We start from the raw sequence: 15957 nt of genomic DNA on the forward strand, positions 1-15957 counted from the left end.
GACCATACGTTAACACTGCAAACCTTCATGGGTCAAATTCAAGAAGGAACCTAAAAAAACAACGTGTTTAAAAAACAAAGCAAATGTGCAAGTGCAAAATCCTGCAGTTCTTCAAGTGTCCAGAAGTCACATACACACCCATTCAAATAAGCCTATTTTTACAACAGAAATTACCATGTTTACAGCCTGGTTAAAAAACAAAAAACAGTCTGATTAGCTAATGTCTCGATTGGTATACGCTGTTGTTGAATCTTTTGATAAGACTAGCTGATTAGATTAGCTGAGTGTGGCAGAAATAGCGAAAGGAAATGTAACGAATGCTAACAGTGTCATTGATCTGTTCCGCTGAGGGATCTGTGCTGTAGCTCTTCCAGCCAATCCCTGCTGTGCAGACTCTGGTTACACATTCTCAATATGTCAGCACCAGTCACTGGGATATTCTGGCTTCATCTTTACCCAACGGGAGAAGATTGAAGCATGTTGTCCATTTGTTTATATTGGCTATGGTCTTAACACCTCACAGAATTTAATTCAATTATATTTAACAAGAAAAGACGCAGAAAGAAAACTGAGCTTTTAAGAAAGAGTTTTTTCAGTGAGTGGTATGTAACCATGATTTGAAACTGACCATTGGGAACAAGGCACCGATTGGTTGAACACTGAACAGAATTATGTTTTAAAAAATTGTGTTTGATAGTTGTCAAAAGTTCAAACTGCTTTAGAGTTTAAACCCACAGAGAGAACAGCTGCAGAAATGTTCTGCCTTTGAAGCTCCTTTTAAAATCTAATATCTATATGTTGGTTTTGATGTGCAAGGTTTTCTTTTAATCAGAGTTGAGTGTTTAACCTTCCGTTTATTGACAATGAGATTGCAGCTCATCTGCTGGAGATTTGTTCTCAAGGATGAACATGTTCCACTTTTATCTGTTCTTTAAAGAGATTCAGCACACTCGAATGCTGAAGGATAAATGGGACCCAGCCTTTCACATATTCAAAAACCATACAGCGCTTTGTCCAACAGTGTCTCGCGCATGATTACTCATTTTCAAACAGGTCTATTGGAAGCAGCTACAAACATTAAAATGAGGACATCTTGAGCTAAATGCAGATTACATACCTGCTAAACGTCCCACTGGTTTCACATGTGTTAAGAAGCAGCAGCGAAGAACATTAACTGAAGGCTCATTTATGCTCTCAGGCCAATACAGAGACAAACAGAGCCTTCTGCTGTCCATATTCTGCGTTCATTACTTACATATTTCTTCATGTTTTCATGGAAGCAATATGGATATGCACCAAACGTTGCAACAGAGAGCATTGTAGAGCAGTGTACCAATGTGAACACATGTTTTAGAGGATGCAACTGAAGCAAAGATCCTGGATGAAGGTACGAGGATCAAAGTTATGGTTATACACAGAAATAGGCTATAGCTGTTTTCCTTTTGCTGTAATTATGCAACACAAGATCAGCTATGCTAACCTCCTATACCATTGTAGTTAGCATAGAGATACACACAATATGTAACTCTGACGCCTAGTGTTTAAAATGGGTACTGCAGTCCAAATTCTACAATGTAGAGAGCCGTCTCCCCCGCCCCTGCCTCCCTAGAGTTGAGGTTTATGCAGGTCACCATGTGGTGGACTCTGAAGCTTCAGTGTTTATCCAGCTCTGCATGGGTCTGTAAACCTTTCTGTGTTCTAACCTCTCTCCATTTTTCAAAAGCATCTCCAATATTGATCCTAGTTTGAGCACGTTTCTGCTCGTGGAGCTTATTAGAAACATGCAGAGGCTTTTTAGGTCGGGTACAATCACTTCTATCTGAACCACTTCTCTTGACCGCTTCCATCACTGCGACACCTGTTGACCTGATAACTGCTCTCATATCTGACAAACCGGGGGGCGTCCAAAACGGCCGTGTGGGGTCGCCTTAAGGGGGGACCAGGGGACCTCTCTGGTCCAAACCAATCCAGAGCATTCAGGAGCAGAATCTAAAGTTAGAAGGAGGACATACTGGCTGCTGCATTGTTGTCAGAGAAGCCAGCACTTCAACATAGCATGTTTCCTTAATGTCTTATCAGATAGTAAGCTCACTTCATCATTTCAGTAAATATCTAGATTGGACCTTTACAGTTAGCTGAAACTTTGTATGATGACGTGTCGGTTTTGCATCAATACCGTTTGCTTTTCCAAAAGCAATTTATCGGACCACCTGGTTGTTTTTGCAGAAACATTACAATACTTTTTAAAATAAATATGCAAAAATTAAGAATGCTGCTGTGCTCCAACTAAAGAAAAGATAACCTGCGTGTAATTATTTGTGTGCAATACAACAGTTTAATAAGCACACTGAAATAATGCAGCAGTGATTTATTTATTCTCTGGGTTGTGTTCTCAACATGTACTTGGAGCCTAATGACACACTGCACCCTGCTATTATGGGTATAAGGGAAATGAAAGATATATTAAGATATTAGTCTCCAGCGTGGAGCCATTTTAATCCCTCAAAAGGAAGGAAAATATAATTTCACAGACAATGGGCTATAGAATGTAGCTCGCTGAGAATAATCCTCTTAATTGGCAATTAATGCATTTTAAATGGCACCTTTCAAAGCCAGTGTGCGGAATGATTTGAGCATGAAGGTTACTCAGAGAACAGAGCCTTTATTAAGAGTTTAGATCTGTGATAGTAAATCACATTCCTCCTGTCTGCCATCAGCCATCGCAGATATTCTGTGTATTTCCGGACCAGCAGCTGCAGCTCTGGAAGTTTTGGTATTAAATGAGCTATAGGAGACTTTTGTGAGCGGGCTGACTGACACCGCCTCCCCTCCTGCCTGCTGCCCCGCTCGGTCGGTCTGGTAAAAGGCGCATGTGTGTGTTAGTGCTGTGATGTGAGTTGAGCCACATCCAGACGCACTGGCCGCCGCTGGCTGATGCTGCCCTCTCCTCCACCTCCCCCCCCTCTCTCTCTCCTCTCCTCTCTCCTCTCATCTCCTCTTGGTGGTGTTGTGCGCAAAAATCTCCAGCGCCGGACGGACGGACGCAGTTTGACGGCACAAACGCGCGGCTCTGCGGAGGGGGAAATATCCAAGAAAAAAGAAGGACATCCACATCAGACCATGGATATTTAAGGGACATTTGAATTATTTTTCCTATCTATTTGGTTTTTTTTTCTTCTCCCCCCGTGATGTTGCTTTTGCCCCGGGGTTGTTAATTAAAACCTGCTCGATGTCTCTCATCAGTTTATAACCGAGACCAAAATGAGGATTTCTTCTCGCGACTGGTTTCTGTTGATGTTCTCGGGCTTTTGGGGACTGACAATGGGTGCTTTCCCGAGCAGCGTTCAGATCGGTAAGTGTGTGAGCCCTTAATGTTGAATCCCGAGCAGGGGGGATGAATCATGTGGATGAATCTGTGGACGTCCTGCATGCTGCCATTTAACACCTCAGCACTACTCAAAGTGGAGATTTTCTTCCGCAGTCTTTTTTTCTTTTTCTTTATTCTCCACATGCACACCGCGTTGTTGCCTCTGTTGATGCTGTGCATGTTTAAAAACACACACCTAATGCGCTTTGTATCTGCAGGCTAACAGTGTGTGTATCCCGGTGCACTCCGCCACTGCAGCAGATCAGAGCAGCAAAGTGTGTGTGTGTGTGTGTGTGTGTGTGTGTGTGTATTCCCTATGCAGGCTGCCTGTGCATTGACTGCTGTTAACACTCTCGCAGACCCCCGGTCCCCACTCTCTGTGCCTCGGTCCCACAGGCCTCACAGCTCCTCTTATTTCCTCTTATTTCCCCCCCCAGTTGGACTCTTTTTAAAATAAACACTTTGCATGCTTGTATTCAAAAACTCCACAGGAGGGGAATAAAAGATGAAGGATTCATGGTTTTTAATTTCACTAGCAGGCAGATTGACTGGTTTGATTTAAAGGCAGGGAATGAAAAGAAGGGCAAACTGTGACCTCCAGTTGTTGATCATCACAACCCTCCCCAAAAAAAATCAATTATCAGAAAAGCAGTCATTCATGCTTTTTTTGCCTTTATAAATCCCACTCCCTCAGATTTTTTTTTGATAGCCCAAAGAAGGTGTAAGAGTCTTAATTCCGGAGCTAATTTCTGCAGTCCGAGTGACTTTTTTTTTAAATGCTTTTCCGTTCCCTGCATGCCTGCTTGCTTGCAGAGTTAGTCGAGGCACATCAGAAACGCTGAGGCTGATGAAAAATGACAAGCTGTTCAAATGATTCTCCTTGTCCTTTTATATCAACGTGATACTCGAATCCCCCCCGGCCCCCCTCCAGGGAGGTGTGAGGTCAGAGGTCAGGGTCTGTTACAGAACAGCACCCCTGCAACAGGGGACGCTTGATCCGGGGTGGGGGGTGGTTTTAACCTGCATCTGTGCTTCTGCTGTGCCATCATGCTAAAGTCATGCATCCTGCTGGTTGAAGCAAAACGACTGAATTTTGCCTTTACAGTTTCTGCGCTTTCCTCAGACTCATATTTCTCAAATGATATCCACTTTCTTTGATCTTCTTTTGCTGCCAGTAATTGCACACATCTTGATATAATACCTGTGTCATCATATTTCTCCATCAGCACTGAAACTGACCTCTGAAAGTGCCAGTGTCTCCTCACAGACGTGGATGCTTTCTGCATTTAACACCTTCTGTAGTTTGTAGCATCACATCACATCAGAGTGCAAACATCCCTCTTTGCAACACTCATCAGTTTCAAATAATTATCACTGGAAAATCAACACTTATTAGCAGGGGGGAACTGGCTGTGTACACATGCATGCAGCACAGCAACGTGTGCACAAATAGAGTCGTGGCAAACGTGCTAGTGCCACAGATACATTCTGACAGTCACACATTTAAAGACAGATCTGGAGGATTATAGATCCCGCTTTGACTCATGCCCCATGCGTCTCTCTTTCTGCTTTAGACAGTCTGTGGAGGGCGGAGGGGGCCAACGTTGACAGGAAGTCAATCCGTTGGCAAAATGAGAAAGAAGTAGTAAAATCGTAAAAAAAAAAAGACAAAGGCGCAAACTGATTCACATTTACCTTCAAAGTGAGCCAGGTTTTCTTTTGGCGCGAGCATCACATAAAAAGATCTTCAAGAGCTCTGTAAGCATTCATTGGTCCTCATCTAAAGATTTCAAAGCTTGTGTCACTTCTGAAGAATGACTTTACATCATCTGAGCAGCCAGGCTGTGTGTGGAAGGGAGCATGTCTGCAGAGGTTATTCACTAAGGTGTAACTGATGTGGTCAAATTCTTACACACTGTGACCAGTTACATCATGGAGACCTCAAATCCACCTGATTTAACATGAAGTGTTTGTCTGATAGTGTGTTCAGGATACAAGAATATTACTCCTTGATACCATACTAATGAAAATCAAATATTAGTACCTGTTGCGATACCGCTTCAGAACAAAGAAACATTATATATTATTTTTAAATAGAAGTCCTAGATGCCTAGTATTTGTTATTTTTTTGTGTTAAATGACTAAAGATTTCAAGCAAACTCCTGCACAATGTCGAAGTTGCACCAATGTGTCACCTCCTCTGCTCTTTCTCTATTTTTTAGAGACGTAAACGTAATTTTTGCATCTTTATAAGACCCCAAATGGACTTAAGTAACGTCAGTATTTGCAGACCTTTGAGTTTGAGTCGACCACCCCTGCTCTCTCTCTTTCGCTTGCTGCAGCTTCTGGCTACAAATATCTCTGAAGATCTGCATGTTTTAAAGCTTCTGTACTTTTCTGATACTGTTGTATTGTTTCAGAATAAGAAGTATCAAAAAATGTCCATCTGGATCCATATCAAGGATCTGATATCTGACTTACTATGATAATGATAATGAATAACTCGTGTTACTGTAGGTTTTAATGCATGCCGAATACATTGCAATTAGCATCGACAAGACCTCATGTGAGGATAGAAATGTTCATCATTACTCCATCTCTTCCATCTGTCTAGAGCCGCTCATCAAAAGGCTGCAGATACTCACTCCTCAGGAAAGGAAAAAAATAAATTGAGCCCATGCCGCATCAGTTCCTCCTAATGCCTTCCAACACAGAAGACTTTTGGAAGACTCGGGTCTCTAAAGACTTCCTCTCACATCCAAAAATAAAGAGACATTTTACAAGACAGAGGATCCTGAAGGAGAACTGTTTCTTACAAGACTACAACTAGATCATGTCTGAATTCATTTCTGATCCTGGTCCTGCTGGAATTTGATCCAAAACAAACATGACGCAGACCTTTTTGTGTGCAGCAGTTTGTTCTTAAATCGTGCAAAATATGACATAGACCCCGACTGACAGGAGCCAAGTCTTGTTTAGGTGTTTGTGCCTCACCAGATCCTCCTTAATGTTTGCTCTGTACCTGGACGCTGCCTCCTGTTTATGGCTGCAGTGAGTGAGTTCAGTATTTGTCAGAGCCAAGACTACAAAAATCCTCAAATTTTAATCATGTTTTATTGTTTTTTGAACGCCAATACGAGAAAGGGGGATTTAAATCGTTATGACTGAGTTTTAAAAAACTACACCGAATAAGAACATAGCGGCCAAACGCTTTTTATTCCAACGATGGAAATAAGGGTTCAATCTTCAATATATCCGGAATATAATATATATAAAATAGGGACCGCGAGTAAAAGGGAAAGTCATATCACAGGCAAGTAGCACTGCCTACCTCCTCTATTCACTTGTTGTCTGTAATTGAGTTTTTTTTTTTTTTATGAAACCGCCACTCCACAAGGTTTATTCACTGAACAGTAAACCACATATTTATTTAAATGCATGAATTTGACCTAATGATGGAGAAAAGCTGTTTAAAAAAAGTGGCGCCGCTAGCTTGGTATGCGTTGTCCTGCATCCTGGCACGTGTTGCATAGAGCGGCTGCATGTTATACATAATGAATGGAAGCGAATTTTCAATCACCTCAGGTCCTCTGCAGAGGGTGACGGGGGGAAGTTGCGCTTGCGGTCATGACGGAGCAGCATTTCTGACTGATTTATGGGTCACACTGGTGCGTTGCATTTAGGAATTAGCTAGCATAGGACTCTGGAGGGACTGCAGCCCAATGCCACATGAGAATCACAGGAACTTCCTAGATAGCTACACTAGCATTATGCTAGTAAGCGTCCCCATTTGGCAAAAACTCTACCAACTGAGCCACAGCCGCCCAAATAAATAGCATGTTTCAAGTTAGCCAGGCTATCGATAAGTAGCCTTAGCATACCAATGGTTAGTTCCATCTGTCCTGTGACCTGCACAGTGCAGCCGTCCCCACTCAAGAGTATCCTGCATTGTTTCCCTTCGACCAGAGACAGTTGATCAATCAGCAAGCTTTCTTCCATCAATTTGCATTTGTAGATGTGATTTAAATGCAAGCAGAATTTAGCTAACACTCATAATTCCTTTAAATTTTAAAAGCCAGATGTCATCTTCTTGGCAGAATATGCCAGGTGGAAATGGGGTCAAAAACAAACAGGCGCTTTGGAGCCACAAGAGTCTTGTTTTTTTGGCAAACCATATGGCATTTATGAAACTTCAAAGAGTGGGGCGCCTTCGGTGTGTAATTTTTGAACCTCATTTTGTGTAACAGCGAGCAGAAGGGGAAGTCATAGCTGAGTAAGTGGGATTTAGGTCAAAGCTGGATTTCTATCCTGTTTTAATTAGCAGTGAAGATAAAGTTCTCAAATCTGAAATGTGTAGAGGGCATTCCTACTGATCACTACGCAACTTGAACTATTCAGACCGTGTTTGTTTTCTGTTGAAGAAGCAGGAATTAACACCTCCTGAGAGACGTTAGACCATCACAGTGGAAATCATATAAAAAAAAGCTCCAGTGATTCAAACAACTATTTCTGTTCCATTTATACAAAGAGATGAAAAGGATTTACATGAATTATTCTAAAGTTTACCTTTTAAAGAGGTCAGCCGTAAAAAAGCACAGACTGGCATTTTGCTTTAAATGACATTTGCACAATCTCGTCGCAAGAAAATACAGCCTGAAGGACGATATTCGAAAGTGAAACAAACTGCTGCCAACCTTAAACACAATGCTGACATTTGCATAATCGTGAACTGCATCGTTGAGATGGACGCTGCTGGGTTTTAAAAGAAAGAAAGAAAGAAAGAGAAACCAGGAGTGAAGTCTTATCTCTGATGCCAAACTGATCTTTGACACTGGAGCGGCTCATGCGTAAAAACCTGAATGAAAAAGCTGAGCTGATCCAGACAGATATTTAGAGATTGATATCATTCTTTCTCCTGCATTAATATCAAACAAAGGAGATAAATATACGAATCCGACTGCATCGTACGCTGTCACAAAGCCCTAATGATACTGAGAGTCATGAGTTGCTATGCTGCAAGATTAACTCAGAATTGCGGGTGATAGGATATTGGCAGAGTGATTTAGCAGAACAATATTGGCCTTTTATTGCATTTCATATATAGTCCAGCCAGTTGAGTCTGCCACTAATATGATCTAGGATCCCTCTCTGACCACAGCTACTAAAACTGTCTGTGAATCCCCTTTTAACGTTTTCAACGCTTTAAAAAAATGGAGGTTTAAAAACCCTCATTCAGCCGTTTTCATTTCAAAGGTCTTGGTTTCTTGTTACCATGATCTTGCCCCTTCCCAATCTTGAAAAGTTTGTGTGATTTATTGTGTTAGTCCGACTAAATCTGGACTTTTTAAACTGCATGTAGGCATGTTAATCTGACTGAAATCATACCGAGTCAAATTTCTCAAAGGTGGATTAACACACTTAGATAATGTGGTTGGGGGTTGACTTACTCTTTCATTCATACACGTCAAACTGGTGTTATGCACATGAACTACAGTTCCCTCATTTAACTCAGAAGTAGAAATCATGCGTAGAGGTATGTTGTATCTGCTGAGGGACTTAAACGTATTAAAGTACATCAATGGACGCAAAATGGTGATTGTTTGGTAAATGGCCTAATGATCAACCAGAAGAAGGTCTAAGAGTAACTAGCTGAAATGGGGCATGTCGCCACCTACCGTAACAGAGTTCTACATATGATGAACTGATTCTGCCCCCATACTTGTATACTGGACATTATATTAAAAACCATAAAAAAAGTTTCTTAACCTTTGACCTTGTGTTTTTTTTTTTTTTTACCCCAATCCCAAATGAATCCGCTGACAGTCAACATTTAGGATTTTTCTTTCTCTACGGATTGCAATGTCACTTAATTTGGTCCAGACTGAAAAAGATTGAATGATATTGATTGATATCTTTATTTAAACATTTAACTGGAATAAAGGTAGATGCTTAATTTTGACCAGTGATGCAGCTGTAGCGTTACAGACTGTATAGATGCTAAGAAACCAACATAGCACCTCCCTATTATTTAACATTGGTCAGAATAATACAAACTTCCCCAAAGGGAAGAATGAAGTGTATCGTACCATGTTGTGTCTTTAGTTAAAACTACCGCGATCATGACGCTAATTCTGTTAGCCAGTTAATGGCGATTCCACTATGTTTTGGCCTCAAGCTAAAAAACTAAGATATACATCCAGGTCCATCTGCGAGAATATTTTTGTGATAAAAATTCTAAATCTTTTTTGTCTGAGTTTTAGGTTCAGGCTGGTCCACTAATCCAGCAATTAGAGTATGATACACATACTCCTAAAATTTATGCAACAACAGATCTTCTCAAGAACGATTTCATTAATGGCCATGAAATTTGGTGCATCCATTTATGATCCCCTCAGGATGAATACTAATGACTTTGGTAATCCCCTGACGCTTCTCGAGCGCCACAAGCCGGTCAAAGTTTTCATTTTTGAGTGAAAATATCTATCGGGTATTTCAGTGCAAAAACATTTCCCAGACTTTGATCCCCTGCCTTTTCCTCTATTGCCACCAGCATGTTGACATTTTCCTCCATAGAGAAATGTCTCGACAACAATTGGATGGATTGCCATGACATTTAATACAGATATGTATGGTCCCCAAAGGGTGGATTGTAATCACTTGGGTAGACCCCTGGCTCTCTTCCAAACACATCATCATCAGATCAGTGTTTCCGATACTTTCGTTAATGACTCAACACCTTTAGATTAATGACATTTTCATCACCCTTTGATGTACTTTATGGTTGATGCTTATTAGCATCATCAGCATGCTAAAGGGCTATGTTTAGATGTTGAACGTGGTTAGCATACAAGCTTTTTCCCCATTAGCATTTGGCTACTCTTCAAATGAACAATCTCACAGATCTAATGACTGCAGACTCTTGCTTTAATTCAAACCACAACCTTCCCCTCAAGTTAATGATGTATTTTGTGCACATCAAGCTTAACATGCATAAGCAGTGGCAGAAAAATAACAGTGAAAGAAGTTCAGATCATCTAAGTGTGGAGACTCTTTCTTAACTTTGAAAATTTGCTTTACAACCGTCTCCAACGACTTTCTTCAGCAATTTAATGTTGCTCCGCGGTCAAGTGCAGAACTTAACATAAATAGTAAATGGAGGAAAGGTTCATAACCCCTTAACAAGTAATTTTGTCTTTAAAGTGGAGTCAGAGCAGAAACACTCAGATCATTTACAGAAGAAATAACAAACAGCTGATTTAACTCGTAGTGTGCTGGACTTGCCCATAATGGTCAAGTTCTACTTTTACGATCAGGATCAAACTTCCCTTTGCAAAGGAGGGAAGAATTTTTTTTAAACTCTTTAAACTTTTTTCTAACTCTCCTACAGCACAACAAAATACACTTGGTTTCGGTTCAAAGTGAAAAAAGGTTGATCCTAACTCGTAAATATTGTATAAACATCGTATTCGTAAGGATGAGTAAGGACATCAAACCCAACAAACGGGGTTTTCTGACATTAAAGTTAATCAATTGACACATTACGTTTTTTAGTATCTCTAAAATTGTTGTCACAATAACCAGATTTTAAAACTGCAAACGATTCTAGTGAAAATCACACGATATTATCGATACCTGTTTCGTTACCATGGCAACATACTACATGGAAGTCCTAGGCTCCCAATATTGGGTCGTTTCTTGTTTTTATTATTACCACAAGTTGTAAGAAAATTCCTGCACACTGTCCAAGTTGCACAAATATGTTGCCGATGTATTTGTGCAATTCAAACAACAGTGCTCTCTTTCACCCGAAGCAGCTTTTGGTTAGAAATAAGACCAAGTTTTTTTTTAAAGTTTGGTACTTTTCAAACAGTTGATCATAACAACCATGGAGAGTATATATATTTTTTAAACACATGGTATCAAAAAGTATTGACAACCCCACTGGCTGCTGTTCTTTTTCAGATGTTTGTGTCTAACCTTTGAAAATTTGCAGGTAGAGTGGTGATTGTTTCATCTGTTTCCGTCTTTATTTAACTTGCTTCGTGCCTCTTCTCCCTTGCGCAGTAATTGAACTCTCTTTGGTAAGGTTGTGGATTCGTCTCAGGTGCTTCTTGTTTCCCTTTGCCCCTCATCACAGCTGTGTTTCTCCTCGCTTTCTGTTCAGGTGGTCTGTTCATCAGAAACACTGATCAGGAGTACACTGCCTTTCGGTTGGCGATCTTCCTGCACAACACCAGCCCGAACGCCTCGGAAGCCCCGTTCAACCTGGTGCCTCACGTGGACAACATCGAGACGGCCAACAGCTTCGCTGTCACCAACGCCTGTAAGTCAGCAACCCCGCTTCATGTTGTGTTTGTGCGGTTTTGGGGAGTTCATGATCAGAGTCAAAGAAAGAAAGTAAGACTTTCCACGGCGATCTGATGTAAAGCTCGCGGCCCTGTGAGGGCAGCAGAGCAGAGCATGGACAAAACTGGCTTTATATTGAAGGATAGCTCAGGCACATCATTTACCATCAGTTTCATAGGAACAACATAGTACTCACAAAGTAAAAGAAATAGCTAGACGTGCAGTTTGACACGAGAGCAATTCATAGAATGCAATTGTACATCAGTGAATGAATGCAAATATGAGACAGGTGCTCATGGGTTACAATATGCTCTTTCACATTTTAACACATAAGAAGAAACCAACTGAGAAGACAAAAATCCTCCATAAATACCCCCCTCCCCCCCCCTCCCCCCAACCGTCTGTCACTACAGAGTTGTCAGTTAAAGCCAGCTCAGTTTTAAGTTCCTTGATGTGAGATACTGCGGTGACCATACCTCAAAATATGTAAATGTGTCTAAAGTGTGTATCCTATTCTTTTTAGATGGAGTGTGTTTGTTAGTTCTTAATGCATCCATTTCATATATATATATATATTTTTGCTGTGTTCTGGGTTCAGAGAGCATGGCTATAAAGAAGTGTATTACAAAAGTATTAGACATTCATATTGTCAGACTTACTTGGAAAAGAGAGAGAATGTCCCCAAATATCCGTTGTACAAATCCTTGACAGATTGTCACTCTGGTTGGAAAGCTGTATTTACCCAATTTTCCCAATATGCTTCATGTTTGTAGCCCCATTGGAGCTATTTTTTAATCCATTGAATTGTTTTATTTAGATCTCAGTAGTTATTTTTGTGAGATTAACACTATGTTAATACTTAAAACTTAAAAGACATAAAACTAAAAAGGATGTAAATATGGTCCAGAACTTTGAAATGAAGACCCGCGTAGTAACAAACCCGTCCTATCCTTTAGATTTTGGGCAATCTTTGGTGTTATGTTCAAAATGCATTTCATTGTTTAGACAGTTTAGAGTAATTTTAGGATTAAAGTTTAAGAGAAAGATAAATATCATAGTCATATAATAGCTTATCCTCAGTGAACAAGTGGAAATGTTGTAAATGAGGCATGCATGACCCATATATAGGCCAGACATACGCTGCCAGTAAAACAGCTCATTGTGTGTTTATGTGTGTTTTTATGTGTTTTAGGCTGCATGATTGTACATGTATGTGTGTGTGTGATGATGTGTTACTATACAGCTGTGTGTGTGTGTATCTCTGCTGGTTCACATCTGATCTGAGAGCACAGTCACAAACGCTGAAGGGGACGGCAGCTGTAAACACACACACACAACCATCACACACTCTGCCTCTGTTAGATCTCTTAACAGTAGTAGGCAGTGATTCTTTTTGGTGATGATCCCGGGGGAAACATTGTCTTCTTTTTCTTGTTTTCGGTTTGTATTTGTGTGTGTGTGGTCGTGTGTTTGTGTGTGTGGGCGTGTGTGTGTGTGGGGGTTCCTGAAAGACCATAAAACGCTGCAACCTGATGTCTTCTACTATCTGTGGTGTGATCTGGTGTTAGAAAAATCAATGGCTAAATTAAGCAGAGAATGAAGTGCTGTTATGTTTGTTTGGTCAGTGTGTGTAGGGAGGGGGGGGGGGGGGGTGTAAAGTGTGTGCATGTGTGTGTGTATGGGTGTGTGGTTGTGTGTATGAGGGGGGTTGTGCAAGGTTGTGTGTTGGAGTTTGAATGACACTGTGTGTGTAACAACATATGACCCCATATTTACCCTAACGACGACCTAATGAACCTTAACTGTGAACCATTGGTTTCCATAGCTACCATAAGGCATATTACGCTCACTAAAAAAAATATGAAGAATTAAGAGATTTAAGCAGGTTTAAGTATGGTTTAATGATAGACAAAACCACGCTCAACTCCCTTTCAATGTAAAACAACTGGGTTCTTAATCCCCAAACATGTTTAAACAAAAAAAACGATTAGGACGAAGGTTTTGAGCAGACGCTCTTCTTCAGCGTGAAATATTTGCTGCTGTTTCAAGCCACAATATTTACGCCCCTGTGACGTTTTCACCCTCAATCTGAATGTAGCGGAGGGAAGAGGGAAGAAGTGTCCCCCCCCCTCTCTACCGTCTCATAGGTAGTAATAGACGCGTTACAGAGGTGAGATGGGATCAGCGGAGCAAGCGGGGGAGCACAGCGCTGTGTGTGTGTGTGTGTGTGTGTGTGTGTGTGTGCATGTCTGACTGTGTGAAGCTCCGGCTGTGAATTCACATTGTGGAAGCACAGCCGGAACACCGATATTACACCATTGTGGAATCGAAATGAATGTAGAAAGACGTCATGTCGGCTGAGCTTAGTTAGTAGTCTGAAAAGGGCTACAGACAGACGTTTTTTTTGAGTTTTCAACCCTTGTTGGACTAAAATCTCTTAATTGACACTGAAAACATTTGTATTTTCACAGTCTGGTTTTGGTACTTTATTTAAATTGCATCACAGCACACTCAGTAAAATCTCCCTTGCACCATCACAGCGATATAGTTCTTCTGTACTTTGGTGTTTTTCTTCTCCGTCAGGATTATTGGAAACCTTGAAACAATGCTGATGTAAGCACCTTTTTTTCCACTGTTACATTTTTATTGCTGAAACCAATGTATCTGTAAAGGTTTGGCCTGTTATTGACCTCTAAGATGAAATTACCGTAGATGAAGTTGTATTGATCTCTGTGGGGAAATGGGTTGTGCCTGCAGCATGCAGAACATGGCAAAGAAAAGTGGGATGAAAAAAAAAAATGAGCACGAGATAGGAATGGTAAATGAGGAATTAAAACAATTTCAGGGCAACATATACATTAGACGTGCGCACATGCATAATCATTGACAGCTGCAGAAACTTTAAAGCGGACTGTTGGGGAAAAAGCATGAATATTTATGTTTTGTAGGAAAAATCATCATAATTATCCAGTTTGTTTGATTATTTAAAAGAAACATACACATAGCCATGCTGCTCTAGATCCTCGAGTGTTTCTTGTGAGTTACTTTTCTAAATAATTTGCACAAAAGAGGATTTTCTGATGTAATAAGAGAGTCCTCTCGCAGAGTCAGAAGCATCTTCATTCAATAACCCATTTTGAATGTATCTTTCACTTGCAAGGTTGCAACATCTTCTAAAAAAGGCATTTTGTATTCTGCGGGTCAATACCGATTCTGAAATGAGGCGGAGAGGCAGTAAGCGGCTGTTTAGAGGAGCCCTCAGTGACAGCAGTGGTCTTTCACTAAAGAGGCCTGGCTGGGCGTAAACTGTATGTTTCAGAAAACTGTGGGGATTTTTTACCTCCTAGTCTAATGGCTGCACAGTCACAGGAAGTGAGTCTGCAGTGCATTGATTGGCCAAAGCCAAATCAGAGCAGAATTACATGAGCCAATCAATGGCTCTGATAGCTCAGGGCCAGCAGGGAATCTGAGATCGAACCACATCGCTCGTATTCACCCCCACGTTTTGCATTTCCCAGGCTCTTTATGCCTCTTTTTTTCCCCCTCTTCTCGGCCTTCTTGTTTCGCTCCATTGTCATCGGCCCCTGAGATAATGGTTATGAATAGGCAGCGTTAGCATGTGACGTTTAAGGGCATAGCATACATTTGGGAAGGGGAGATGAGAGAGGGAGCTAATTTGTGAAGAGAGATTAGGCCATTCAGCGGCTCGGAGCGCTGCTGTCGGGACGGCTGATGGGGATAATTGGTGGGAGGACGGGGACAAATGTTATTGTATGTTCCCTTTGTCCCATCGACAATCTTTCTGTCACCCAAGACACTCTGATAGATTCTGTTTCACATGTTTGATTAACTGTAAAGTCTCCATATGACTAGCCAGTAGGTCACCAGTTTTAAAGCCAATGAATTGCTGTGATTTAAAGCTCCTAATGATTTATGATTTCATTGGTTTTCTCAACTTTCAAAGCTCTGACTCTTTTGCAGTACACACTCAGATATACATAATACATCGGCAATCGAGATAATTGTGACACCTCGGTATAATTACTATTAACAGATGAGACAATGGGCGAGACATTTGTTATTCTCCAGTCACAGAGGAGGTATTCAGCGCCTCCCACGGACTGAGATTAATTTCTGGTGATTAACTCTCTGGGCAAATTAGGATTCTGCCAAAAATGGACAAATGACAATAGTTTGTCTTCCAGAAAAGAAATGAGTTCAGGAAATTTCATTGCATTCATTCC

At 40.9% G+C, this 15957-nt stretch overlaps 1 protein-coding gene across 2 annotated transcripts in view; it reads left to right on the forward strand.

The window, feature by feature from the left end:
• The first annotated feature begins 2820 nt into the window (after window positions 1-2820).
• Window positions 2821-15957, forward strand: part of gria4b (glutamate receptor, ionotropic, AMPA 4b) — a 150017-nt gene continuing 136880 nt past the window's right edge. The window contains exons 1-2 of one of the 2 annotated variants that reach the window (XM_065962893.1): window positions 2821-3352; window positions 11532-11690. In XM_065962893.1, the coding sequence (XP_065818965.1) occupies window positions 3262-3352; window positions 11532-11690 (250 nt within the window). In that variant the 5' untranslated portion in view covers window positions 2821-3261. The remainder of the gene's footprint in view (window positions 3353-11531; window positions 11691-15957) is intronic. The other variant, XM_020653904.2, reaches the window with a different exon arrangement.

This window comes from Labrus bergylta, chromosome 14 (assembly GCF_963930695.1).
Source record: "Labrus bergylta chromosome 14, fLabBer1.1, whole genome shotgun sequence".
In the NCBI taxonomy this organism is placed as follows: domain Eukaryota; kingdom Metazoa; phylum Chordata; class Actinopteri; order Labriformes; family Labridae; genus Labrus; species Labrus bergylta.